General features: G+C 44.5%; 2 protein-coding genes across 3 annotated transcripts; one reads left to right on the forward strand and one right to left on the reverse strand.

The window, feature by feature from the left end:
* Positions 1–1,064: 1,064 nt before the first annotated feature.
* On the forward strand, positions 1,065–12,222 carry LOC117051659 (phospholipase A2 inhibitor and Ly6/PLAUR domain-containing protein-like). Its single transcript, XM_033158236.1, has 6 exons — positions 1,065–1,200; positions 2,375–2,467; positions 4,687–4,803; positions 9,343–9,495; positions 10,641–10,781; positions 11,879–12,222. Exons 2-6 carry the CDS (start codon positions 2,419–2,421, stop codon positions 12,016–12,018), a joined length of 600 nt encoding a protein of 199 aa, XP_033014127.1. The 5' UTR covers positions 1,065–1,200; positions 2,375–2,418; the 3' UTR covers positions 12,019–12,222.
* A 3,295-nt stretch (positions 12,223–15,517) lies between these two features.
* On the reverse strand, positions 15,518–24,619 carry LOC117051658 (phospholipase A2 inhibitor and Ly6/PLAUR domain-containing protein-like). 2 transcript variants are annotated; one of them, XM_033158233.1, is made up of 6 exons: positions 24,554–24,619; positions 23,579–23,671; positions 21,568–21,678; positions 20,094–20,246; positions 18,757–18,900; positions 15,518–15,862 (listed from the first exon to the last, which is right to left on the reverse strand). In XM_033158233.1, the coding sequence occupies exons 2-6, from the start codon at positions 23,625–23,627 to the stop codon at positions 15,720–15,722; spliced, it is 600 nt and encodes a 199-aa protein (XP_033014124.1). In that variant the 5' UTR covers positions 23,628–23,671; positions 24,554–24,619; the 3' UTR covers positions 15,518–15,719. The 2 variants fall into 2 exon arrangements, with proteins under 2 accessions (XP_033014124.1, XP_033014126.1); XM_033158235.1 differs by lacking the exon at positions 23,579–23,671 and having other exon boundaries at positions 24,554–24,613.
* Positions 24,620–27,196: the final 2,577 nt, after the last annotated feature.

Below are 27,196 nucleotides of genomic sequence, written 5' to 3' on the forward strand. Positions count from 1 at the left end.
CCATGAACAGCACAAATGCAACCCTAAAAGTTTAGCAAACTTATGCAAAAGCACACAGCATGCACATTGCCCCAATCACTATTGGCCAGCAGAGGGGCTGGGCAAGGCAGCTGAGAGGGGCTGAAGCAGGGGGCTGATCATGTCCCCCCTGCAGGCGCGGGGAAACATTCCTTCAGAATGGATAAAACCCTTCTTTCAGTCCATGGGACTCCCGCTTCTGGGGGGGGGGCAGGGGGCTTCTAGGGGGGCTGCTGCCCCCTCCTGCCCCCCCGTCGGTACGCCCATACTCGGGTGCGCCACGCTGCTTAAGGGAAGTCTCCTGCGCGCCCCCGAAACAGAGCCCGGGACCGGTCGTCCCCTGAGCTTTTTCCCGCGCCCATCTCATCCCGTTGGGCCGCCCTTAGCTGAACAGCCGGGCTTCCTTTTCCTTCCCAGACTGCCACGTGTCCTGGAGCCGGGCCCTTCCACTTTTTAAAAAGAGGGCTTCCCCCTCGCCCACCGCCCGCCGCCCCTGGCCCAGCCCGCAGCTGCCTCCTTACTTCGTCGAGTCGTCGCGCCTCGTCGAATCGCAGCAGCCGGCAGCTCCACCAGTAGCAGCCAAACACAAGCGCCGGGACAGGCGCCAAGGAGGGAAGTTGCTGCGGTCTGCTGCTGCGCCTGCGCTGGCACGAAACGAGGCACGCATGAGCAGCACAGCCGCCAGCAAGGCAGAGAAGTGGGTGGGCGCAGGCGGGCCAGCAGCGCGGCGCAGCACCCCCTACATTTCGGCGCTAAACGCACCGGCCCTGCCCAGAGCCGCGGCAAAGGTGCAAAAGAACCGCATGCAGCTCCGGAGCCGCGGGTTGCAGACTCCCACTCTAGGATGTACTTCCTCCTTCTCACTTGTCCTCTGACTTTCTAAAGCCGATAAGAAGTCACAAGAGCGACCTCTCTGCCTTCATTATTTGCCCTTCTTGTGCCAAGCTGTTGGCTGGCTTCCTTTTGTTTGCAGAATGGGGAGAGGATTGTGGGAGAAAGAGGAGAAAGCACAATCCTGTATTATTTCTGTGGGTGTTGTAAAAAAACAAACAAACCCTCCAGCAACATGGTATATAAGACTCCTATATTAGTGACAGATAAGGCAGGAGAAAAACAGAAAGCAAATTCTACAATTCGGAGCAGCTGTTCCCCAGAACAGAAAAAGCAGCTCAAGATATTTGGGTGAGTTCCTTGGTCTTTATCCTGCCTTGTCTTTAGCTAGAGTCCTTCTTCAACTCTATGGATATAAACTCTCCAATGTATTTAGTAACCCCAGTATCTGTCTTGCAATGTACAACATGTGCTGGTATATATTAGTTGGCACAGAAATTTACAGTGGTACCTTGGTTTGTGAACTTAATCCATTCCGGAAGTCCATTCTTAAACCAAAGTGTTCTTAAACCAACGCAACACATGCTTTCCCATAGCAACGGGGGACTCAATTTACAAATGGAACACACTCAACAGGAAGCGAAACATGTTCTTATTCCAAGGCAAAGTTCACAAACCAAAACACCTACTTCTGGGTTTGCAGCGTTCTTAATCCAAGTTGTTCATAAACTAAGCTGTTCTTAAACCAAGGTACCACTGTACTCTGTATCTGTGTCTTTTTTTAAAAAAAAATCTGATTGGCATTTGAATCACTCTATGCTTTTTATGCTTTGATATATGCTCTGGGTTCTGAGTCACTTTGTATAAATGAATTTCTGTTCTCTCATTCATTATAATGGGGAATCTAGACATAGCTAGAACTCCTCTCTCTCATTTGGCCAAAGTGAATCCTGTTTGCAGACACAGGAGCCACCTTGATCTATAAATTTTTAAATCTTCTGTCAGAACTGGATGCAATTAGCAGGCATGACCACCCCTTCAGAGGGGATGGAACGTGGGAAATTTCAGAATGATAGCTGTGGCCTTTACCATTTTGGGGTGTGGGTTGTTGTTGTTTAGCAGTTTAGTCATGTCCGACTCTTCATGATCCCATGGACCAGAGTACACCAGGCACATCTGTCTTCTGCTGCCTCCCACAGTTTAGTCAAATTCATATTGGTAGTTTTGAGAACATTGTCCAACCATCTCGTCCTCTGTCGTCCCCTTTTCCTTGTGCCCTCCATCTTTCCCAACATCAGGGTCTTTTCCAGGGAGTCTTTTCTTCTCATGAGGTGGCCAAAGTATTGGAACCTCAGCTTCAGGATCTGTCCTTCCAGTGAGCACTCCTGGCTGATTTCCTTAAGAATGGATAGGTTAGATCTTCTTGCAGTGGGTGGGTAAAATAGGATAAAAAAGGAGGGGGAGAATCACAGACTCTAAACATGATATCTAATAAACAGTTCATTGAATGTTGATATCATTACAGATACACCAGTCTCGCTGTCTCTTCTGTGATCTTTCCCCATCAACATGCAGGCACTCCTGGGATTTTTGCTCTTCTCAGTTTTAATACAGACAGGTCAGTAGAGCCTGGGAAGCACTCCTGTGGGAAATACTGTAGCTCCATTGGCAGGAGAAAATTATTTTCCATTCCCTGGCAGATAGTTTAAAAACTTTGCAAAACAGACTTAAACTGGGTCAGATAGGCAAATCTATCAATTTAGGTTCCTCTCAGTTTCTCACTTTCCCCATCTTAATTTGAATTCTACACATTTCCACATCAGCCAGCAATTGTAATTATTTTTAAGAAGTCTTCAAGGATACACCAGCATTTTGGAATGAAATATGTTTTGCTGTGCACCCCCCAAAGCAGTCACCCTACTGTAATGCATTTTTGTATGTTCTTTTCAGTAACCTGTGCATTTTTAATACACACTTAACCCCAGTACATGCGTCTTTACACACAGTACTTGGCCAGAGAACAGCATTACAAAATTCAGACAAGTACAGATTTCGGCGGATGGTGATGTTTCAGTTCACAAGTCATTTCAGAAAGTGCCAATTTGGGAGGTTCATTTTGAAATGTGAACTGAATTGGTTGTCTCCCCAATCCCTATGCTGACATCACATTCCATTCTGAATATGTAGTCCATCCCTTTTGCTAATGAGCTATAGGAACTGCAATTCTGCAAAGGGAGTTAGATTTCTAAGAGAAAGAATTCTCAGCAACCCCACCAAACTGCGTTCCCTAAGATTCTGGGTTTGAAGCCACAGAACTTTAACTGTTTATTATTTTGGGTATACTGTTGTTTTTTTATTGAAACAGTTTATATACTGCTTAGCTGCAATAATCTCTAAGCAGTTTAAAAAGATGCAATACAAACAATAAAAAATCAGTTAAAAGTAGATCAAACTTCAACTAAAACACCTGTTGTAACAACAACAACAAGTTTTCAACAGGCAGCAGAGGTTCAGCAGGGAGAGAGCCTCTCTGACCTCAGCCGAAAGGGATTTCCATAAAATTAGGTCCTTGACATCCAGTCCTCAGTTCCTGGTGGATCTGAGCCATGCAGCTGAGCCATAGGGAACCACTAACAGTGCCTCCCCTGAAGATTTAAGTGATCAGGCAGGAATACGGGGAATTAGGCAGTCCTTGAAGTCTCCTGGGGTGGACCTACACAAAGGAAAAAACCACTGTAAATAAGTCAGAAATTAAACTGTTATAACAAAACAAAAGAAAAAACCCTATGTAAAAACAGGATAGAAAATTTGTTTGCTCTCTGGTTCCATCTGGTGTTGCATGTTTATAATGCATTCAAAGCATTGTTGTTTTGACTAATGTAGCTGAGTCCCTAGACCAGTGATGGCTAAACTTGGCCCTCCAGCTGTTTTGGGACTACAACTCCCATCATCCCTAGCTAACAGGACCAGTGGTCAGGGAGGATGGGAACTGTAGTCCCAAAACAACTGGAGGGCCAAGTTTGGCCATCACTGCCCTAGACCCAAATTGTTACGGTGCTTGTAAAGGAACACAATAACCTTGAAGCTGACCCAATAGCATATGGACAGCCCCTGCCTACTTTTCAGCGCCAGAGTTATGTGCTGGTGATAGTCTGTCCCATACCTGTGGTCACACCTTGCCTTGTGAATGCATGAAGGTTCATGTTGCTGAAGGAAGTAATGAAGAGGCATGGCAGCATAGCTGTCAAGTTTCGGATTTGAAAATAAGGGATCAGCAGTCTCACCTCTCCCGGGGACAGTCACAGGGCAGTGGTGGGGGGAGCAGCAATGTAAACTCCAAGCAGGCTCGGGCTCAGAGCAAAAAGGAGGGCAGCCAGCAAAGAGGAGGGCAGCCATGTGCTCCGCGTGATGGAGCCCCATCGTCTTCTTGTCTGATCCCATCAAAACAGGACAGGAAGCAGCAGCTGCTCAAAGGCAGCCAGGCTCCGCCTGCCAGCTAACCCTATTGGCTGGCTGAGGGGCTCGGTGGCAACGGACAGGGGCTGATGCAGGGGGAGGAATACACCCCCCTGTAAGCACGGGAAATGGCTCCCACTTGCTTTGAGGGCTGAGGCTTTTCTCTCCAAGTAGGTGAGGTCTTTCCACCCAGTCCCTGGCCAGCAGGGGAGGAGCTGCTTCCATTAAAAACGGGAAATTTAAGGGAAATAAAAAATAAGGGAGAGCAGCGGGAAACTGCTTGAAATAAGGGAGAATCCCGGGGAAAACGGGATACTTGACAGCACTGCATGGCAGACCCATGCAAATGGGTATGACACTGTGTCACTTTCCCTCCACCAGGCACTTCTCTGGAATGTGAAGTCTGCAGTGGTCTTGGCAGCAGCTGTGCCAGCAGGATGAAGAACTGTGATGCTGGCCAAGACACCTGTGTCATTGCCTACACTGAAACCTCATTAGGTTGGTCGTCTGAGACAGACAAGTCCAGAAATGCCTCCTTGCAGCGAGGGTGGGCAGGGGAAATTGTTGTGCTCCCAGATATCTACAGCCTCTGTCAAGCCTACAGCTCAAATGAAAAGCAAGAGCTTTGCACACTTACAGCAAAGCAAGGACTTAATTTGCTCATTCAGAACAAGAGTTTGACAGCAACCAGCCTTATGCCTTTGGCATGACAGATCCAGGGACAGAACACAAAAATAGCATGACTCCTAACAGCTAATAGTTGGCAAGAGAAAGAGAAGGGATGCTTGTGTTTGTGTACCCCTATATACATAAAAATATACGGCTGTTGTCATGCTGCAGTTTGCTGGGAGGGGAGGAAGAGGGGAGGAAGAGGGACTTAAGGCAACTTGGGACTTGGAGTGAGTTGTGGGGCAGGTAGGCATGGGTGGTGTGAAAATGGAACAGGGGTTTAGTCAGATGTGGTGGAAGGGTGGTGTCAGGATGCTGTCAGCAGCCCCAGGCTGGTTGCCCAGGAAAGTATAAAGACAAGGAAAAGTTTCTTTCAGTCCTTTTTTATTTCAAACTTTACAGATAAAGGCTGTAGAACCCAGCATCTTGGATAATGGCATTGTCCCAAGTGAATCTCTACTCCCCCATCTCTCCCACTTCCTCATTCATCACCTCTATGGGTGCTGCTAAGTGCCCTCTGTCTCCGAGCTCTTTGCTCTCCTAGTTTTAAGGATCTCCGGGTTCTGAGAGATGGTGGGTCTGGAATGCTTTCTAGTGACAACATGTCAGCCAGCTGCTGCTCTGGGTCTGCCTGTCCCTCCTCTCTCATTATTTCCCAACTTTCCCCCACATCTGCCTCTGAGCTGTGACCTCCGGAAACCACTGTTGTAAATCTAGGCTGACTTTCTTTTTCTCCTCCCTGGAAGGGTCAGGATGGGGATGCGGTCTTTACTATTCCTCCTCCTCTGCCCAGTCCCTGACAGGTGGTTATCAAAGAGATAGGTGAGGTTGATGAGCAGATCAAGCAGGGGCAGCAGTCTTGAGTGTGTGCATGTATAAAAATTGAGGTACCAATATTCATATCTTGAAAGAAGAAAAAGAAGAACAAGAAAAAGAATGGTGCTGATAAGCTTTGAATCTGGACTTCCAGTTGGGAGCCATAGTGATCAGTCGGGGGAATTTCGCTCCAAGATTCCCTGATGCGGCAAGGGGGAGGGGAACCTGCAACCATGCTGCGGACCCCCGAAGAACCCCAGGAAGAGCGTCCTGGGGGCATGGAGATCCGGCGGGTGCTTTTAACGTCTCCCCTGCTCCCAGGTAAGCTCTAATAAGAGCTGCCGAGAGTGAGCGAGCTGGGACACGGAGCACTGTGGATCCAGCAGCTACCCTTGCTGCGTGAAGCTGTGACTGCTGATTGCCAGGAGTGCTCAATTTCTCCGATAAATTTGGATTGGAATAATTCGAACTGTGAGTAAAAAAAGTAGAATCATAGAACCATAGAGTTGGAAGAGACCACAAGAGCCATCCAGTCCAAACCCCTGCCAAGCAGGAAACACCATCAAAGCATTCCTGACAGATGGCTCTCAAGCCTCCACTTAAAGACCTCCAAAGAAGGAGACTCCACCACACTCCTTGGCAGCAAATTCCACTGTCAAACAGCTCTTACTGTCAGGAGGTTCTTCCTAATGTTTAGGTGAAACATTATAGTTATAGTTTTATAGTTTGAATCCATTGCCCCGTGTCCGCTTCTCTGGAGCAGCAGAAAACAACCTTTGTCCCTCCTCTATATGACATCCTTTTATATATTTGAACGTGGCTATCATATCACCCCTTAACCTCTTCTCCAGGCTAAACATACCCAGCTCCCTAAGCTGTTCCTCATAAGGCATCGTTTCCAGGCCTTGGACCATTTTGTTTGCCCTCCTCTGGACACGTTCCAGCTTGTCAGTATCCTTCTTGAACTGTGGTGCCCAGAACTGGACACAGTATTCCAGGTGAGGTCTGACCAGAGCGGAATACAGTGGTACTATTACTTCCCTTGATCTAGACGCTATACTCCTATTGATGCAGCCCAGAATTACATTGGCTTTTTTAGCTGCTTCATCACACTGTTGACTCATGTCAAGTTTATGGTCTACCAAGACTCCTAGATCCTTTTCACATGTACTCAAGCCAGGAGTCACCCATCCTGTATTTGTGCCTTTCATATTTTTTTGCCCAAGTGTAGTACTTTACATTTCTCCCTGTTAAAATTCATCTTGTTTGCTTTGGCCCAGTTCTCTAATCTGTTAAGGTCATTTTGAAGTGCTTGGCAGGGGGTTGGACTGGATGGCCCTTGTGGTCTCTTCCAACTCTATGATTCTATGATTCTATGAAGTGTGATCCTGTCCTCTGGGGTATTAGCCACCCCTCCCAATTTGGTGTCATCTGCAAACTTGATCAGGATGCCCTCAAGCCCATCATCCAAGTCATTGATAAAGATGTTGAATAAGACTGGGCCCAAGACAGAACCCTGTGGCACCCCACTAGTCACTTCTCTCCAGGATGAAGATGAGCCGTTAATGAGTACTGACCGAACCTGCTTTTAATCTCTCTAGCAAGCCTGAGTTCATTCTGTGCTTTAGCTTTTCTGACTTTGTCTCTACACGTGCTGGCTATTTGTTTGAATTCCTCTCTGGTAATTTCCCCCTTTTTCCATTTTTTGTACATACATATCCCTTTTAAATCTTAAATCAGTTAAAAGTTCTTTAGATAGCCACCCTGGCTTCTTTAGGCACCTTCCATGTTTTCGTCTCATTGGTACTGCTTGAAGTTGTGCTTTTAATATCTCCCTTTTAACAAACTCCCATCCATCATGAACTCCCTTCCCTTTTAGTATTACTGACCATGGGATCACACCCAGCATTTCCCTAAATTTTCTGAAGTCGGCTTTCTTAAAGTCTAGAATTTGAGTCTTAGTATTAATTTGAAGTCTTGGAATTAATTTGAAAGAAGTAAGGGATTTAAAATTATGGAGGTCGGTCCCTTAAGGTTGAAACTTAAGGAACAGTGCAACAGTGTAGTCAAGGCTGTTGCGACAAGTCCTGGAAAAAAGGAAAACTTCTGTGACTGTTTCCCCAAAAAGGGGGGAAGAGAGCAAAGACTTAATTATTGTAAATCTGGATTTGGAAAAGAGTTACCCTTTCTTTCTGAGGTCTTGAAAAATTTAGCAAGAAATTTGGACATTATGGTGGTTGTGATACAGTATAACGGATTGTTTTGACTACAAAGTTGTTTTTTGACCTTGAAAATGACAAAGAAAAGATGGTCCCATGCTTAAAAAAAAAGACTTTGGAATTGCTACAAGAGATGGAACAGACTCAGAGAGCTTCGAATCAGATGGCAGTGCCAGCTCCAGAAGAACTTCAGGAATCGGAGGGAAAAGAGAAATAAATAAAATCAGCCATAGACTTTTTGTTAAGTGGAGTACAATCAAAAACAGGAAGGAGTGATGTGGTACTTAACTCAGAAGGACTAGTTCGCAAAGATGAAGATACAGAGGAAGGAATTCTTAAAGTTGATTTGCTAACAGTTTGGATTGCACCACGCAAAGATGTTGTTTTGAGAAACAGTACACTGCAAAAGAAGAGAAGAGAACGGCAACCAGTATTGACTGACTGTCGGGCTCAGGAACTTGTGAGGGTTGGAGTGGGATAAAATGGATATACTTTGATTTGTTTCCCCCTCTATAATTGGTTTTACGACTGGATCTGGACTTTGGCATTAATGAAGATTATGTTAAAAAAAATTAGGATAGAGGTGGTAAAAATAGCTAAAATTTTTGAGACCGGAGGAAGGGAAGGGTGCAAAAAGAAGAAATTTAGGGTTAGAAAATTAGATTGAAATAAGGGAAATTTATAAGGATTTAGGAAAGTTTCAGAAGAAACTAAAAGCTGAGGTATAGAAAATAAAAGGAGCTAGCTTAAGTGGAAAGAGGATTGGTAAAATAAGAAGGAAAATGATTTTAGTGCTATATGATTTTGTGAAAAAGGGTAAGGAATTAGAAAGAGAAATGTATTATTGGGATAAAAATAGATATGTCTATGAATTTGGAAAGCTGAGAAAGAGAATAGATAATGGATTCAACAGGAGTGGGCCTGAGGAAGTCAACGGGAAAATGAACTTGAGGAAAGGATGAATATCTGGCCTACAGTAATGGACCAGGCCTAAGCAATGATCCTCAGTATATTAATTATTGTTAAATGTGAAATGTTAATTGTCTTTCCCGGTGAGAGAGGGGAGTAAAAATTTGCTTCTCCCAGTGAGAGGGGGGGAAGGATGAAAATTTAACGAAATTGTAAAGTGCTTAAAATTGTTAAAATTAATTTTAAAAATTGGGGGGGGGAAGAATCTGGAGGATCTTGTCCTGCCTAAACACCTGTAGGAACAACCCAGATGATCCCCCCCCCCCAGAGTAACTTCTACCAAGCTATACAAAGCTAATTTGCACAGGCATAGGATGAGAATAGTGTAGCTTTCTAAGCAAATCCCATTTTTCTTCCTGTGCAGGTGAAGCAAAAACACAGTCAGTCTCAAAGAGCTGTGCATCCTCAAGTGTCTGCAACAGCCCCCCAACGTACATGAATTTTGGGCAGGGGAAGTACATTCGGTCCCACATCACCTGTTGCGCGGGAGATGCTTGCAGGACAGTATCTCCTCAACGTAAGTATCCATGAGTTGCCAGTGATCATACAACTTGGAAAGATCTTCTGTCCCTTTTAAACAGATGTGGGGAACTGGACGTGACCAGTGGGCCATATTCTTATCTCCCCTACCCTGCTGTGGGCCAAATAATTATAAATAATTATGGCCAGACTCATGGTGTAGTCCACAGGGGCATCCCTGGGGCAAGTTATCAGTGCCCACGTAGCCCAGTGGTGTAGTGCAGGGATGGGGGGGGGGTTGTGGCCCCAGGCACATTTTGGGGAGGGGGTGTGACCTATGCTCCTATGTTGTCTGGAGATGTATCTCAGAAGTAGAGCAATTGCTTTGGATGCAAAAGATTCCAGGTTTGATCTCTGACATTTCCAGTTAGGTTTGGGAAAGTCTCCTGTCTCAAACCCTGGATAGCCACTGATTGGCAATATAGACATTATGAAGCTAGATGGACCAATGGCCCGATTCAGTTTAACATAGCTTCCTATGGTCTTCCATGTTTATGTGTTATGTTGGTGGGAAAACAAGCAGCTAATAAAACTCTTTTAAAATTCACGATATGTCTGCACAGGGCTGCACCATCAGAAATTTGGAAGCCATATTCAGTACTTTTGTTTTTAAATTGATTTTTATTAAGTTTTCAAAGATTTTAACAAATCGACATCCCATTCTCCCCTCCCTGGTTTGTTCCTATTCTTGGTTGCTGCCTTATACTTGTTACCAACCCACCTAATACCATCTTACCATTTTTTGTTTTATTTTTTCCGCCACTCATATATCAAATCTTGCTTGTGACTTCATATCACTATAATACTTCATCAGATCTCCCCCCCCCCCAAGGCCTCCAGTTTTCCATAGAAAGTTCATCATTTTTATCTCTTCGTTTTATGGTCACCATAGTCAGTACTTAGTGATGTTTTCCGAATGTCTTCATGGGCAGCCCCATATGTTTGTAACTTCCCATGTTTGTAACTTCCTACATTCGTAACTTTAAAATCCAGCAAGAAAATTAGATGTGAGAATTGGAAGTATCCACACATGTGTGCTGCCTCTAGTGGGGAAAGGAGGTAGTAGCTGAATTGTGTCAGCTGCCAACTTTGCTTTGCCTAACCAGCTGACCGTTTACCATTTCCCTCTCTATATGGTTTCAGTGCCACCAGCATTAAACAAACCTAATGGCAAACAATGCCCAGGCTGCTATTCTTTCTTACCTGGTGGTTGTGAAACAGAGACCGTGGATTGCATTGGAACTGAGGACTACTGCCTTGAAATGGAGGAGAAAGTCACATATGGTAATTCTGAATTGCAGGTCTGCGAGTGGAGATTAGCTGGAGTCCCTGGTCAAACTGCTTCAATGGTTACCTGCTAGTTCTGTCTGTAAAGCATAAGACTCTTAATCTCGGGGTTGTGGGTTTGAGCCCCATGTTGGGCAAAATATTCCTGCATTGCAGGGGATGACCCTTGTGGTCTCTTCCAACTCTACGATTCTAAGTCAATTATTTGAGGTCAGCTACAAAAAGCAACAAACGCCCCTTCATCAGATGCCCAATGTGTTATCTTTCGTTGCAACTACACACATTGGAGGGGGTGGGGAATACAAACAGTGAAGTCAAAAGGAAAGACAATGACCTTATTAAAAGTGACCATGAAACAGACATGGAGTGGAAATAGTTCATCTGCTCATCCCAAATTTCTGGGCAGGAATCGGGATCTTGTGTACCTCCTGGTGTTAAGAACATATAAGAATAGGCACTGCTGAATCAGGCCAAATGCCCATCTACTCCAGCATCCTGTTCTCAGAGTAGCCAACCAGATGCCTATGGGAAGCCCACAAGAGGGACATGAGCAGAACAGCATTCTCCCTGCTTGTGATTCCAAGCAAGCAGTTTTCAAAGCCTTACTGCCTCCAACAGTGGAGGTAGAACATAGCCTTTGTGGCTAGTCACCGTATATAGCCTTGTCCTCCATGAATTTGTCTAATCCTCTTTTAAAGCCATCAAATTTGTTGGCCATCACATCCTCTTGTGGGAACAAATTCCATAGTTTAACTAAGCACAGTACTTTTTTTTTTTGGCCACAAGGTTGGACCACACTTCCCACCATCCCTGACCATTGGCCATGTTGGTTGGGGCTAACGAAAGTTGGGGTCCAGCAACACCTGGAGGGCCACAGAATCTCAGATCCTGGGCTGGTGTTTTCTATCCTTTCATCCCTTGGTTGGTTTAGGATAAATTTCCTTGTATATTCAGTCTACTGGGTTTTGAACAAGGCTTCCATTGACATGGATAGGAAATAGCTACCATTGTGAGGCCATATTACTTCTCTATCCCTCTTTCTCTCCCGCTCTCTGTTTAGCTCTTTCTCCTGACCCTGAACTTTTTGTTTCCGGGTAAATTCACCTTCCACGTCATCATGAATGGCTGTGCTTCCCAACCCGCCTGTGCTGCGAAAGTGGGCAAATCGGCTACTGCAGGGGTTTATTCTGATATTACGAAAGCTGAGTGCACACCAGCTCCCATTTCAGCTTGAATGACTTCCTCATCAGCCACCTGACTTCCTCCTCACTATTGATTCTTATTAGAGATTGTGTTATATTCTTCCCGTACTAGGTGGCAAGGATGTCGTGCCTTCGGCACATGTAAAGATTTTTATAGATGTATTTAGATTGTATGTGTTGTATTGTGTTGGTCAGTGCAGCCCCACCTACTGGCCAGAAAGAATATTGCAACGGATGGCAGTTGCTGGCAGAGGTGTATGAGGGGAGGGAGGTTCCATTTGGTGAGAGAGCCTGAGGTATTTCTGTTACATGTTTTCCATCTGTGGAATTGCATCGTTGTTTTATCCAATACTTGTCCAATACGAATTAGAACAATAAATATTAATTATCCGGACATCGGTCTTAAATGATCTGGAATAGACTTGAAGAGTGTTACAGTTCAATAGAAGCTATAGAGAGTGTACTATTTAAAAGACTTGATAGCATTCCTAAGATACCTGCTAAAGCATACCAGAAACTCAGAGAATTGAGCGATTTACTAATGGAATTTCAAGTAGCTAAATCTGAAGGAGACTTATCTGGGCTTGCATTTTTCGACACAGCCAGAGGTGTCAACCCCATTGTAGAAAAGCTACCTTACAACCTGCAAGAGCAATGGATTGCACATGGTTCTAAATTCAAGAGAAAACACAACGTTCCATACCCTCCTTTTTCTGTTTTCATGGATTTTGTGAACCAGCAAGCTAAGATGAGAGATGATCGCAGTTTTGATTTTTTGCTGTCATGGGTTATTCCCCACGGACTTAGCAAGCACCCAATAACAGTACACAAAACTAACATGAACCCTCCAGATTCTCTTTTCAGGTCTGCCAACTCTTCTCTCATGGAGGCAAGAATTAAGGATCCTGGTAAACAGTGTCCCCTACACCACAAGCCTCACCCTCTGCAGAATTGTAGAACCTTCAGAGAGAAGCCTTTAGAAGAACGCAAGGCCTTCCTGAAGCAGAACAACATTTGCTACAAGTGCTGCTCAGCCTTTCGCTTCACTAAGGATTGCAAGGTCAGTGTGCAATGTCTTTAATCAAAGACAAGAGGGTTTACCTGCATGTCAAGCTGCACACGTCACCCGATACTGTAGTGAGGACAGAACAAAGGATATTGCTTCTAAGAAGATAAGAAGAGCCCCACTGAATTAGAACAAAAGCCTAGGGAGATGCCACAAGTTGTTCCCTCTGTGTTTGCAATCTTCTCTAACGTAATTTCCTCCCAACGAAGACATTGACTGCTGCTTTGTGATGACCAATAAAAGCAAGTTAAAGAGCAATGCAAGATAATTTCTCTCTCTGTACACCTCAGTCAGTTTTATATAGGGAAGTCCATTTCCGACCAGCTGCACGGATATTCCTCATGGCCTTTTTTATTACAGTGATGTACCTTCTTGGTTGGCTTTGGGTAGTACAACCTAAGGCATTGACTATCATTTAACACAAACTATAGCTTCATAGAGGCAGTGGCATAGGAAGCCGCTTGGGCACCCGGAGCGGCAAGCACAACTTGCACCCGGGGGTGGGGTGTCATTATGTAGAGCGCATGTGCAGCGTCATGACGTACGATGCATGTGTTGCTACATAGTAACACTGCGCATGCGCGCTACGTAGTGGGTTGCTGGCAGCGGTGCCGGCAAGCCGCAAGCAAGCCGCGGAACGAGGCTTTTTACTGGATGGTGGGGCAACGCTGTAGGCTTGGGGGCACGCTCAGTGTCACCCCCAGGGTGTCACCCAGGGCGGCCCACCCCATCACACCCCCTTGCTCCACCCCTGCATAGGGGTCCCTTGAAAGTGGACTGTCTGCACCAATCAGCTGATGGACACTGATAATGAGCCCTTCTGAGGTTGCCATCTGGCTTCATAATGATGGCAAGTGCTACTATGATTCATTGTGCTAGAGACATGGGTCATAATATAGAAACAGAATCATGGGGGAAACTGTGGAAATCAGATTTGGAATTCACAGGTGGCACCTAACCAAACAAATTGGCAAAGATGCATAAATAAAAATCAGGTATTTGCTGGAAATGTAAAGAAACAGAAGGCACATTTGGAGGTGTAGAGTAGCCAAGGGTTTCTGGGAAATGATTTATAATGAGAGAGTGCGCCGCCTGCACTCTCTCCCAGAGTGAAAGAGATACAGGATCCCATTTAAATTTCCCTGCTAGTACTGGTAGATCATGCCTGTGGTGGTTCCTTCCTGGCTCAGTTCCAGCTTTGATCTCCTAATTTGGACGTTTCGTCTTCCTGCCCCCTCTCATCAGAGGCTGGCGTGGGCGTCGTCCTCGCTATTTATGGAAAGGCAACAAGCAGGCATCGTAGAAATGCCTTATTTATAACCTGCCTGCCTGTTTTTCTTCTCTCTCTGCGCCACCCTGTCCCTTTCCATCCTCCTCTTCATCCCCTCCAAAAAACATAGGACATAAATATAAGCTCAGGATCCAGACCCATGCAGATACCTTCCCCGTTATTCCCTGATCCTTTTTAAAAATGGCTTTGTGTGCTTTATTCACTCCCTCTCTCATAATAAATAAATTAATAAATAAGCGCAAGGATTTGGGGGCAGGCAAGCAAGAGCTTGTCCTCGTTTGCACAAGCCGCACCTGCGTGCTGGTGGTGCAGATGGAAGCAGCAGAGAAATGGGATGGGGTGGATGAGGGGAGATTTCCCCCGGGGGAGCGCCCGGACGCCCCGGACGCATGGGGGCGCCGGAAGGATCGCCGCGCCATGGCGGCAGATGTGCATGAGACGCTCCCTGCGAGGAGCGGTCGCTGTGCCCAGGCGACCCCGCGCCCTGCATTTCTCTCCTCGCTGTCGGGATCCTGGCCCCGAAGAGGCAGCTGCGCTCCGGCTCGACGGCATCGTCGAGAGGTGCAGGGACGGACAGGTGCGCCTCTCCATCACCCCCACCTCCCGCTAACGCAGGCTTTGGCGGGGGGGGGGGGCGCCAGAAGGTGGTTCGCCTAGGGCGCAAGAAGCCCTAGCGCCGGTCCTGGTGCCAACTGAAGACGATTGGCAGTTGAAACTCATGGAATATGCCGAATTAACAAGTCTAAGTAGTAAAATTAGAGATCAAGATGATACTGTGTTTAAGGAGGATTGGAAAAATGTTTGTAGATTATTATTATTTAAATGTAAACAAGCTAAAACGCAAGTAGGTTTGGTGTAAGAACAGCAGTAAAATACATGTCTGAGAATACTTTGGAGGACATAATGTACAGAGGAACTATAATATGCCGCAATATTAGAAAATGTGGGGAAACCATGGATGGGGAGAGGGGAAGTCGAATACAAACTGAATGTTAATTGGAAAAAGTTGTATAATTCTTTTTTATTTTCCTTTGAAAAATCTCTCTATATAAAAAAGCATAATGATGTCAAGTGATTGACAGATGGGTGGCCCTGCCCACTTGTCACTTGACACCTGGAGGACCACAGGATTCCCCATCTCTGCTCCAGCTGAACAAGGGGACATTTTTCATATAAGTTATGATTTATTTGTTTCACTCAAAGAGGGGATCATTCTACCCCTGGGAGGTAGAAATCATTTTTGGATGAAGTTGCAGATAAGTGATACATAGGTGTTTAAGCAGGATCCACCCTCAAGCAGCAGCACACAGGTGGATCAGAATAGGTTCTTCAGTGGCAGAAGCCCCCAAATCCTAAGAAGGCAGCTGATGAAGTCATCATTCTGGCCGTGAGGCTGGCACACATTCAGCTTTTGTGACGCGAGAGTAAAAGCCTGATACGGTGGTTTCACCTAGTTTTAAACCATCACAAAACCCTTTAGTGGCACAGCCCTTCTGAACAACGTTGATGATGACAGTTCCTGGATATGGGAGACAATATGTATTCGATGAGTCCTGGATTCCACGAACAACTGCCATCTCTGCCCAAGTCCCAAGACATTTTCCATCCCTTGCACTATAAGAATTTGCAGGCGTGGTTTGGCCCATAGGATTATCACAGGCTCTCTTTCTTTCTCTTACGTTTCATGGCCACTTGACCACACCTCTGGAATCTGTCACCTGGTGTTGCTGTTATTGATGTCTTCCACTTTGTGTAGCAAAGGGTAATTAAAGAGTCTATTAACAGCAATCCTATAATGTACGTGTCTGCTCAGAAGAAAGCCTTATTGAGTTCAGCGGGAATTAGTCCCAGATGTATTTACAGCATTGCAGCATAACAGTGAAAAGAAAAAAAAACCAGACCAAAATAAGTCTATATATACTTATCAATGTAGCTGGCTTTAGACTACGTGATCCCCATGTAGCCATTTTCTGAAATCAAGTGGGTCTTCTGCATCTTTATGGTGAAAATACATCTTTATAAAGTGTATTCTATATATATAAAAATTCTGTGAACCGTCCTGAGACCTCTGGGTATAGGGTGGTATATAAATTCTAACAACAACAACAACAACAACACGCCAAGTCAGTTGCTAAAGGATCCCTGACACCCCCTTCCAATTCTCTTTTTTTTTTTTATAAGAATTTATTGACCTTTTTCTTATAACAACATATACCCACACCCACACCTACAATTAAACAAATACAAAACAAATACATTGATAAAACAAATACAAACAGTGTCAAGTTTTCTTGTTGCATCTTTTCTTTAAAAAGAAAATTTCTATTTCCATATCTTGACCATTGACTTCCCCTGCCCTTTCTCCTTCGAGTTCATATCCTTAATCTATTTTATAACCATTTCTCCTGAAATTCAAATTCAATTATATAGTTACACACAATTATATATTCAACATTTAACTAACAATGCATCATCGTAGTAATATCTCATCATAATTCTTCTTCCATTGAAATCTTCACCAATCATTTATATCATATCTATCTCTTCTATCCTTTAAACTGCTGCTAATAACATAGTAACTCAAAATATCTCCTTTCATATTCAAACAAAAAATAAAACAGAAAGATTGTTGACAGTATTCACCCTCCGATTTCAAAATTCCATGACAGGCTACTTCAAATTTTACTTAGTGTTTCACCCCACACCCCCTCTGTCCATTATTCTTCTCCTGGTGGCCTCAACACTGAATTTCCCTGTGGCTTCCCTCTCCAAGCGTCCACAGATCCAGGCACAGTCCAAAACTCTCCTTGCCACGAGCTCCAGGATGTCCATCTCGTCGTCTCTCAGCTTCTCCGGTTCTTTGTAGCATTCCTTTTCTTCTTGTAAAAACCATAATTCTCTGTCCCTGGCCCCCGAGCTCACACCTCGGGGACTGGATATAACAAATCTTACCGTCGCCTTGGGACTGCCACCCCCAAAAGGCGAGTTTCTTCTCCGAAGTAGCTCACTCATTTCTCTCCATCTTCCCAGACACCCTCTCAGCTCTTTGGCAAGACTTTCTTCCAAAGTGTTAAAAGTTTTAAAAGCCTCCTCTGTGGGCAATTGGTTCTCTTTCAGACCCCCACACAAGACTTTGACTTTCCTGTACAGCAGTTCCACCTTCAAAGCAGTGAGCCTCTGTTCGTCCGTTAGTCCAGAGTTCAGTACCAGTTCAAGGACGAAGCCCAGCATACTGGTAGAGGGGGAGGAAGTGGGTATCAAATTTCTACTCCTGCCTCTCTGTTCATCGCCATTTTCCTAAACTGGAGCGCAGATACCGCAACTTTAAATGGAGATATTTTCCACTAATTTACTTCCCAAGAAAAAAGTTTGCCAGTCTCATGTATCAATTTTAAGCACATTGTAGCAGTCCTGTAGCAGCAGTTGCTCAAATTGGTTAGCTTCTTTAACTCGAAGGGAAGAAGGCAGGCTGCCTTTCTCCTTCCCCCCGGATCGTTCCAAAAGCTCGATTTCTGGTCAAATTAGTTACTCACGACCACCGGGTTCCTTTGGCTCCATTCTTCAAAGGTAGAACTAAGACGCTCACCGCGGGCTTTGTCGCCGCATTTGCATCCCGGTTGGGGCATATCCCCGTAAGCCCGGCTCCGTTGTCCCTTCACCCCCACTCCCCCTTTACAGGGGGGGCAAGGGAAGGGTTCGGAGCCTCCGTGGGCGCAGCCGGGGAGCCCAGGGTGCGGGACGCTCTTCCCGCACCCCAACCGGAGCCCCGCTTTGCGGTTGCGGGGCTCCTAACCCCCGGGATGGATCGGGCGCCTCGCAGCCGAAGCAGCCCCGACCACCCGCTATGGCGTCGCCAGCCGGAAGTCCACCCCCTTCCAATTCTCATGTATTTTACATATACTACAAGAGATGCCCATATCCACTGAGTCTTTGCTCTATAATTTACTTAACCTAATGAGTAATTCAGTTCAGTAACCTAATAAGTAAGGAAGGATATCTCAGTGGATAGAGAATGAGACTCTTGACCTTAGGGTTGTGGGTTTGGGCCCCACGTTGGGTAAAAGATTCCTGCGTTGCAGTGGGGTTGGACTAGATGACCCTCATGGTCCCTTCCAACTCTACAGTTCTATGATTCTGTGGCTTCTTTAGCCTCAGAGAGTGTATGTGGCATGAGCTCACTGAATAGGAAAGATAAATGTTTTGGAGGGGGAGAAATCAGAGGCAAACTGTTGAGAGGGCTATGTAGCACCATGTAGTACTGACTCCACCAATGTATTTTATGCATATTTTTATGTACATGCAACTGATTCCATCAGTTGCTTTTCACCCTGCATTTCAGTTTGCCTGAAGAGAATAGATGTAGGACATTGACTCTCCTTCAATGGCACATTGTGTATGTGAAATTGGAATTACCATAAGAAACTGTCACAGCCATTTCAAGACAGTCATTCTGTGGTCCAACGCAGTCCACCGTCTCATTGGGATTGCAAACACCGGAAAGCAAAGAATAGCAGGCTGGGCACTGCTTCCCATTGGGTTGGTTGATGCGTGGAGGCACTGAAACCAATTAGTAAAAACTCATTGGTTGGGAGAGTGAAGCAAGCAAGGAAACTGATGCAGAGGAGAACATAGTTTTGAACTAGCAGTCCTCTATTTTACTAGGAAGTTGTAATAGTCACACACCCACACCCCAAATGTCAAAGGGATGGCATGATGGATTCTGAGAAGGTGGCAGAACAGGCGAAGGAATGAATATCCTCACCAACTGCTGATGGCACCACTTTTCCAGAAGCCCCGGTGCATGAGGAATCCATAATTTCTGGAGAGTATGCAAATCCCTATTCCTCCCTCATTCACGAGTGCAAAGGGAAAATTTCTACATCTTCTCCTTCTGAATTCTGAGCACAATTCAAAGTGTTGGTGCTGACCTTTAAAGCCCTAAATGGCATTGGTCCTGTATACCTGAAGGAGGATCTCCAGCCCCATCATTCAGCCCAGACACTGAAGACCTCCTGGCAGATCCCTTACTGCGAGAATTCATTTCACATTGTTCTGAATGGAGTTAATTGTTTCCTATCCTGTACTGGTGTTAATTAACCCCAAACTACCAAGTTGATAGTTTTAGCACCTTTGTAAAGGATTATTAAGCTTGTTTTGTATACGTTCCAGCTCTAACTGAATTGCCAACATCTATAGGTAAAGGTAAAGGGACCCCTGACCATTAGGTCCAGTCGTGTCTGACTCTTGAGGTTGCGGCGCTCATCTCGCGTTAGTGGCCGAGGGAGCCGGTGTACAGCTTCCGGGTCATGTGGCCAGCATGACAAAGCCGCTTCTGGTGAACCAAAGCAGCACACGGAAATGCCGTTTACCTTCCCGCCGGAGCGGTACCTATTTATCTACTTGCAATTTGACGTGCTTTTGAACTGCTAGGTGGGCAGGAGCTGGGACCGAGCAACAGGAGCTCACCCCGTCACGGGGATTCGAACCGCTGACCTTCTGATCAGCAAGCCCTTGGCTCTGTGGTTTAACCCACAGTGCCACCCGCGTCCCGCCAACACCTATACCTATACTTAATGCATTCATTTCCCTCTGACCTCCCTGTTTATTATCTCCACCATATGTTAAGGGTAGCACAAGTTGAGTGCTTAATGTATACAACAACAAGACATTGTGCATATTCACCAGGCCACCTCACCCTTCACCTCAGGAAGTACAATTTCTTGGGCTAGCCCTGGTGAAGTATGCCTTACCTTGAGGAGTTACAGTTTTGCAGGCATCCCCTACACAGCAAGCGATTCCTGTCCTTAGTTCTTGCCCTTGCCCAAAGTTGAGGAGTTGTGTTCTGTCTTTGCAGATGTTGGAGGATTCACAGCTTTTAGCTATTATCTGAGCTTGCATTCCACCTGCAGGGGTGGAATGAAGGATAAATGGTTAGGTTTTGCCTCTGCTAGTTTCCTTAGCCAGAAAATCCCAAACCCAGTTCTAATTTTAAAAGAAGATGTAAAACTCTCCTATATTTAATGCATTCACTACAACTATTTACAAGGTTCATTTCCAAGCTCAAGAGGGCTTAAAACTACAGCTAAAACAATTTAAGACACCAAAAATAGGGGATGTAGCTATCGTGGTTAGGAACCATTGTTAGATGAGGATAAGGCTATCATTCACTGCTAGACACATGAGAAGTGTGTTGCTGCATTGAGATTCTGATTGCAAGCTTTCCATGGGCATTTGGTTAGCAATGGTGAGAACAGAGTGCTAGACAAGATGGTCTTTTGGCCTGATCTGATAGTGCTCTACTTAGGTTCTTTTTTCTCCCCATAAGATTTTTATTAAAGCTTTTTCATAGTACAATGCAATTAAAGAAACTAATCTAAAGAAAAACAACTTCAGAGAAAGTTACAGGTAGGTAGCCATGTTGATCTGCCATAGTCGAAACAAAATAAAAAAATTCATTCCAGTAGCACCTTAGAGACCAACTAAATTTGTTATTGGTATGAGCTTTCGTGTGCATGTATCTGAAGAAGTGTGCATGCACACGAAAGCTCATACCAATAACAAACTTAGTTGGTCTCTAAGGTGCTACTGGAATGATTTTTTAAAATATTTTGTTTCAACATCAGAGAAAGAAAGAGATAAGAAAATGCAGAGTCATCTCTTAAAGGTATTTCTTATTCCTTGTCTCACACCGAAAATGGTGGACCCTTCCAGCTCTCACCGGGGAGCTTTCCTTTCTTCTCCCAGTCTCTCATGTGGGGAAGTGTTTCCTTCTTTGCCTCTTACTCAAGGTCCTTCCATCCAGGCCTCCACCACCTTCATGTGTGAGTAATCCTTGGACCCCAATAATGGCCCAGATCAAAGGATACCAACAGAAAGCAAAACAAAAGGAGAGACACAAGAAAGAAGATTAAAAAGAAGGGGGGAGGAGGAGAAGAAAAGAATAGAAAGGGGAAAGGAGAAACAGAGAAAAATAAAAGGACTTCCTATTTTTCATCTTTCAGTTGCATAAAAGAAATTATTCACTCTAGCCTGACATCCATCTGTTCTGCTTTCTTAAGTTCTTAATGCTTGCCAGGGGGATAAAAGCTTCACACAATTTTTAAAAAAGTTGCTTTTAGAATTGTACCATATGACTTGCCATCTTTGGTACTGCTGCTGCTGCTGAGTAAATATAGGGCTGGCTAAACTATTCACAGGCTCAGATTTGTGGTCCTTTTCACTCACCTACAGTGGTTTCAGATACAGAGATGGCGCAGGTGTCATTGTCACAGGTCTCCATGGGGCCAGAACAGCTGTTGCCACTGCCCATACAAACTTCACACTTCAAAGAAGCACCTGGAAAAGGGCAAACAGTTCATGCCATTCAGGAGGGTAGTAGCAAATTCAGAAGTGCAACCTCACATTTACGCCCCTTCTAAGAATGTACAACCTTCTATGTCCATCAACCTCACCAAGAAACTTGCACATGTACAGACTGACACAAGTCCATCAACCTTCTATGTTTATACAATAATCTTACAACAATGCAACATTTTTTAAAGGGACCCATGACAATGATCAATGCAGAGCTCCAGGTGTTCCCTTTCAGCTGTGTCTACTATTTTCTGTGTACACCTATGGGCAAATGATTTGGAGTGCTCCTGTATCTTTTTTTAAATATAGTGACTTAAGTGGTCTTGAAGTTGCACTGTATGTAACAGAACTTGCACACCATTCTCTTGAAATTAAAGCACCATGTGTTTAGGGTGTTCATAAATGCTTAGCTTTGGAGCGGACAAAACAACTCCTCTTCAGTTTTCTTCCCATGTGCCTTCTCCAGAGTGACCCTAGGAGCCTGTCCTCTGTGGCTGACAGAATAGAGGCAGAACAGAGCAGGACTATTACTTTCCTTGATGCAGCCTAGAATAACATTAGATTTTTTTGATGCTGCATCACACGGCTGATTTGTGTTAAACTTGTGGTCCACCAAGACCCTTAGACCCTTTTCACATGTACTACTAGTAAGCTAGGTATCCCCCATCTTATATCTATGCAGCTGGTTCTTCCTGTCTATGTACAGAACCTTACATTTGTCCCTATTGCAATTCATTTTGTTAGTTTGTTAAGGAAATTTTGAATCCTGATTCTATCTTCTCCGTCATTAGCTACCCCTCCCAGTTTGGTGTCACCTGCAAATTTGATGAGCATCCCCTCAATTCCTTCATCCAAGTCATTTATAGAGATGTTGAACTACAATGGGCCCAAGACAGACCCCTATGACACCCCACTTGTCACTTTCCCCCAGGATGACAAGTAACCATTAATGAGTACTCTTTGGGTTCGGTCAGTCAACCAGCTACAAATCCACCTAATAGTTACTTCATTCAGCCCACATTTCACCAACTACCTGCTGGTGGAAAGGCAACAAGGAGGATCAGCTACCGAGAAGGCCCTCTCCTGAGTTCCTAGCAAGCATGCCCTTCCATTTGAATGAGAGAACTGGTCCTACCCCCTCTTTGAAGGGGACCAGATTCAATTGTGGGGCTTGCATCAACATATCCAGTACTACAGTGACCTCCCTCTTGGTTGGTAGCTGGTGAGAAAGGATCTAGCACTAGGATGGAGTGTGTGGTCCTTCAGCCTCTTATCAGGCTGAGTCAGCATGGCTGGAGAACCTCAGGTTTCTACCCCTGCATATGTAAAATTCTCCCTTCCCCATCACACAGGAGCTATACTGGTTCCCATAAGAAGAAGAGTTTGGATCTGATATCCCACTTCATCACTACAAGGAGTCTCAAAGTGGCTAACATTCTCCTTTCCCTTCTTTCCCCACAACAAACACTCTGTGAGGTGAGTGGGGCTGAGAGACTTCAGAGAAGTGTGACTAGCCCATGTGGAGGAGCAGAAACGCGAACCCGGTTCAGCAGATTACGAGACTACCTCTCTTAACCACTACACCACACTGGTAACACCAGATGGCATGACCACAGGAGCATTCCTAACCTTCTGTGATGGGAGAGAAATTTGCTTCAGCTCACTTAAAAAAAATTAAAAATTAAAATGCAAGCCTTCTTCATTCATCACAATACACAAACTGAAACAACTACCCTTCAGCATTTGCACATCTCCAAATGCTGCGATGCAGTTTCAAAAGAGTGCATACAAAAATGCAAGCATAAAAATGGAAGAAACTGAAATGGACACATTCAGAACTTGGGAAAAACTGAAACCGACAGATTCTCCCATCCTTACTTACCTGTGGTCACAAGCAGAAAGCCGATGGACAGTCCCAGCAGGAACTTCATGGTGAGGCCAAATGCAGGTAAGTAGCTTCAGAAACAAACTGCCCCTGTAATGTAATTTGTTAGGTGGTGAAATATTCCGAATTTAACAAGCTTGGGGGGGGGCAGGCTGGGGAGCACACTCTCAAGTTACATATCTCTGCACCTAAAAAAATCACACACACACACACACACACACAAACACACACACACAAATACTTCCCCCCCCCAGTGGAAAATAAAGCAATTCTCATTTCAATGGATACAAGTGTTGTATAGTGGTTAGAATGTTGGACTATGAATGCGGAGATCCATGTTGATATCTGCTCTCTGTCATGAAATGTGCTAGGTGACCTTGGGACAGCCACCTTCTCTCAGCCTAACCTACCTCACAGCGTTGATGAATGGGGAAAATTGGGATGGGAAGAGATTTATGTGCACCTCCTTGTGCTCCTTTGGTGAACGACATGGTATACATGTGATTCAGAAACAATAATATCAAAGCATGTCCCTTTCATTACAGAGGGTTTGGGGGTTTTTTATCCACAGAAGGCTGCATGACTTGTCTAAATTCCACCAGATACAGAAGTAACATAAAAGCATAAGAAGAACATCAGGTTTCAAAGGCACAGCTAGTCCAGCATCCTGATCTCACTGTTAGATATTTACAATGCCTGAACAAGGCTAAATTAGATCAAACTGGGCAGATGACCTAGAGTTGTGTTCAACTAAGCATAGACACATTGAAATCTATGAACCTACATTTGCCATGCCCATTAACCTCAATGGGTCTACTCTGAGTAGGACCAACATTGAATGCCACCTCCAAACTCCAAGGTTCCATTCTACTTGGATGCTACCTTGATGGGCTTTCATATTAGATACAAATTTCGTAAGCTTAAGTTCAAGGATCGGACTAAGGACATATCAGAGGATGATGGTGGCCTTACCGAGAGTTCTCAGGTGTTGTCAAGATGGTGTCTGTAGGAAGAGGAAGAAAAGGCAGGCTTCGGATGTTTTCCTCTGTGTTTTCATTTGTTGCTCTCTTTATAAACAAGAATTTGAGGACATGTTTCCTAAGCTCCTCCTTCTTTTACAGATTTCTGAATCCCATTCCTTCAGTTTCTGGGCCGGTGTCCTTTCACTTCCCTATTTTGGTAGTGCTGAGAATCAATTAAAAAAACTTGTAGCCCAATCCTTCCTTTAGCCATTCAGCATCCGAAGTAAATTTGCCTTTGAAAGCCATCTAAGCTACAGGTAGCAATGGATGCATCTGCCAATTTCAATATCTCTTCTTTTCTTTTTTTCATTCTAAAGGTCAGTTTTCTAATTTTTCATCTCTCTCTCTCTCTCTCTCTCTCTCTCTCTCTCTCTCTCTCTCTTAAAAAAGAAGTCCTTGTGAACCTATATCAACATTTTAGTGCAAAATTCTCCCAAAATACACATTTGTATTAGCTTAACACACATATTTTTTGCAAAGCCTTGTTCCGCAATATGATGCACTTCTGCCTGCTTTTAATTATTTACTGAATTCCTTAATTGGCAGAGCCTCTAATTTTGTTATATTTCAAAAATGGAACCTTTCCCCCTATCCAATAAATTGTGTTGAGACTTCTTTCAGGGTTTGGGGGCAATTTGGGTTTCTGTGTTTTCTGCTATAGATTTCAGTGTTTTCAGGTCATATTTTTTTTAACCCACTGCATGACTCGGGTAGGAGCTTCAGTGTTGCGCAATGAGAGAGAATAGGGAAATGAATTATGCAAAGGCATATTTTTTTTGCCAATTTAAGTAGACCTCATCCAGATGCAGGGTCAGCACTGGTTGTCCTCAACAAAAATAGATTTGTTTTCAAGTATCTTACTTCCTCTTCTGATTTTCTTTTTAAATAGTTAGAACATTAGATGAACCCGCTGGATCTGGTCAAAAATGGCCAACCAGGTCAAGCATCCTGTTCTCTTCTCTGCCCTCCAGAAATTCCCAGCAACTGATCTTCGGAGACATATTGCCTCTGACAGGGGAGGTAGAGCATAGCCATTATGGCTGGTAGGCATTGGTAGCCATGCCCTCCATGGTTGTGCATGAAGGAAGACCTTGCAGGTCTTCGGAGAGGTCATGTGCCTCAAGCAGCAAAGGGAATTTAAGAACACAGGCCATTGGTTCCTCTAGTTCAGGGACGTCCAACGCCCAAGAGACTGTGATCTACTCACAGAATTAAAAAAAACCTGGCAGTGATCTATCACTTGGGGGGGGGGGTGTTTCAGGTCGAAGTTGTTGAGCTTTTTTAGGGAGGAAAGCCCCGTTTTTGAGAGGAAGATGTCAAAATTGAGTAAAGGGGAAGGGGCAAAAGTCGCTCAACAAAAGAGCAATAAGGAAAGAATGTACCTCACAGCAAAAACTCTGTCTTCCGTTCCAAAGATTAGGCGAAAATGGAGGATGGGGCAAGGGGGCGGGGCAGGATGCTCTTGTGACACCACAAAGGAAAAGGAGCCAGCAATTGACCACGATCAACCAGAACCTCCCAGGGATCGACCAGTCGTTCCCAATTGAGATGTTGGACACCCCTGCTCTAGTTAAATGTGTTCTACGCTGATTGCAAAGCAGATGCTCTACCACTGAGTTGAGGAACTTCCATACTGGGCAGGGTAAATCCAACATAAGGCAGTCTTCTTTTTAATTTATTAATTTATTTGGTTTTTCAGATTAAAATTTTACAGCCACATATCCAACATACAACATAAAAACAAGATTCCATGGAATTTCTTGGACTTCCCTCCTCCCCTTTGTGGGTCCTATTGTTAATCATTTCCTCCTGCACCTTTGATGATAATGCAAATCTTTTACATCTCCATTGTGTCCAAAATTCACCATTAAACTACAAGTGATATTCCAACCCTACTAACGATTTTAACTGTTTACAATGGTTTTTAAGATAAGTTATAAATTTTCCCCATTCCTTATTAAAATTTTGGTCTTCCTGATTTCTGATTCTACTGGTCATTTTTGCCATTTTGGCATAATCCATCAACTTGGTCTGCCATTCTTCTCTGGTAGGGACTTAATCTTCTTTCCATCTCTGGGCCATTGACATCCACGCAGCTGTGGTCACATACATAGTCTTTTCTGCTCCCTTTGGATTTCGGCACCTAGAATTCCTAAAAGGAAGGCTCTGGGTTTTTGTTTAGAAAAAGGTTATTTTAAACATTTTTTTCCCAGCTCATTATATATCATTTCCCAAAATTATTTTACTACCTTACATTTCCGCTACATATGATAAAAAGTGCCTTCTTTTTCCTTACCTTTCCAGCATACTTTGACCCCCTTTTATACATTTTTGCTAGGATAAGGCAGTCTTCAACACACCCAGGTTTAGTTGTATATACCACAGTCCAGAAAATAAAATTGGAGCTGGAGGGCTGGCTTTCTCCACTGGGCCTCAAACTTGGGATCATTGATGCAGACAATGCCAGCAACATTATAGGCACATGGTAAAAGTTGCAACATGTAGGGTGCATTGCCTGCTATCTTCTAATTGCCTGCTATCTTCTATATGTAGCATGATGGCACTAAATGGTTGCTAGTGCCATCATGCTAGC

The sequence above is a fragment of the Lacerta agilis genome, chromosome 8 (assembly GCF_009819535.1).
Source record: "Lacerta agilis isolate rLacAgi1 chromosome 8, rLacAgi1.pri, whole genome shotgun sequence".
NCBI classification, from domain to species: domain Eukaryota; kingdom Metazoa; phylum Chordata; class Lepidosauria; order Squamata; family Lacertidae; genus Lacerta; species Lacerta agilis.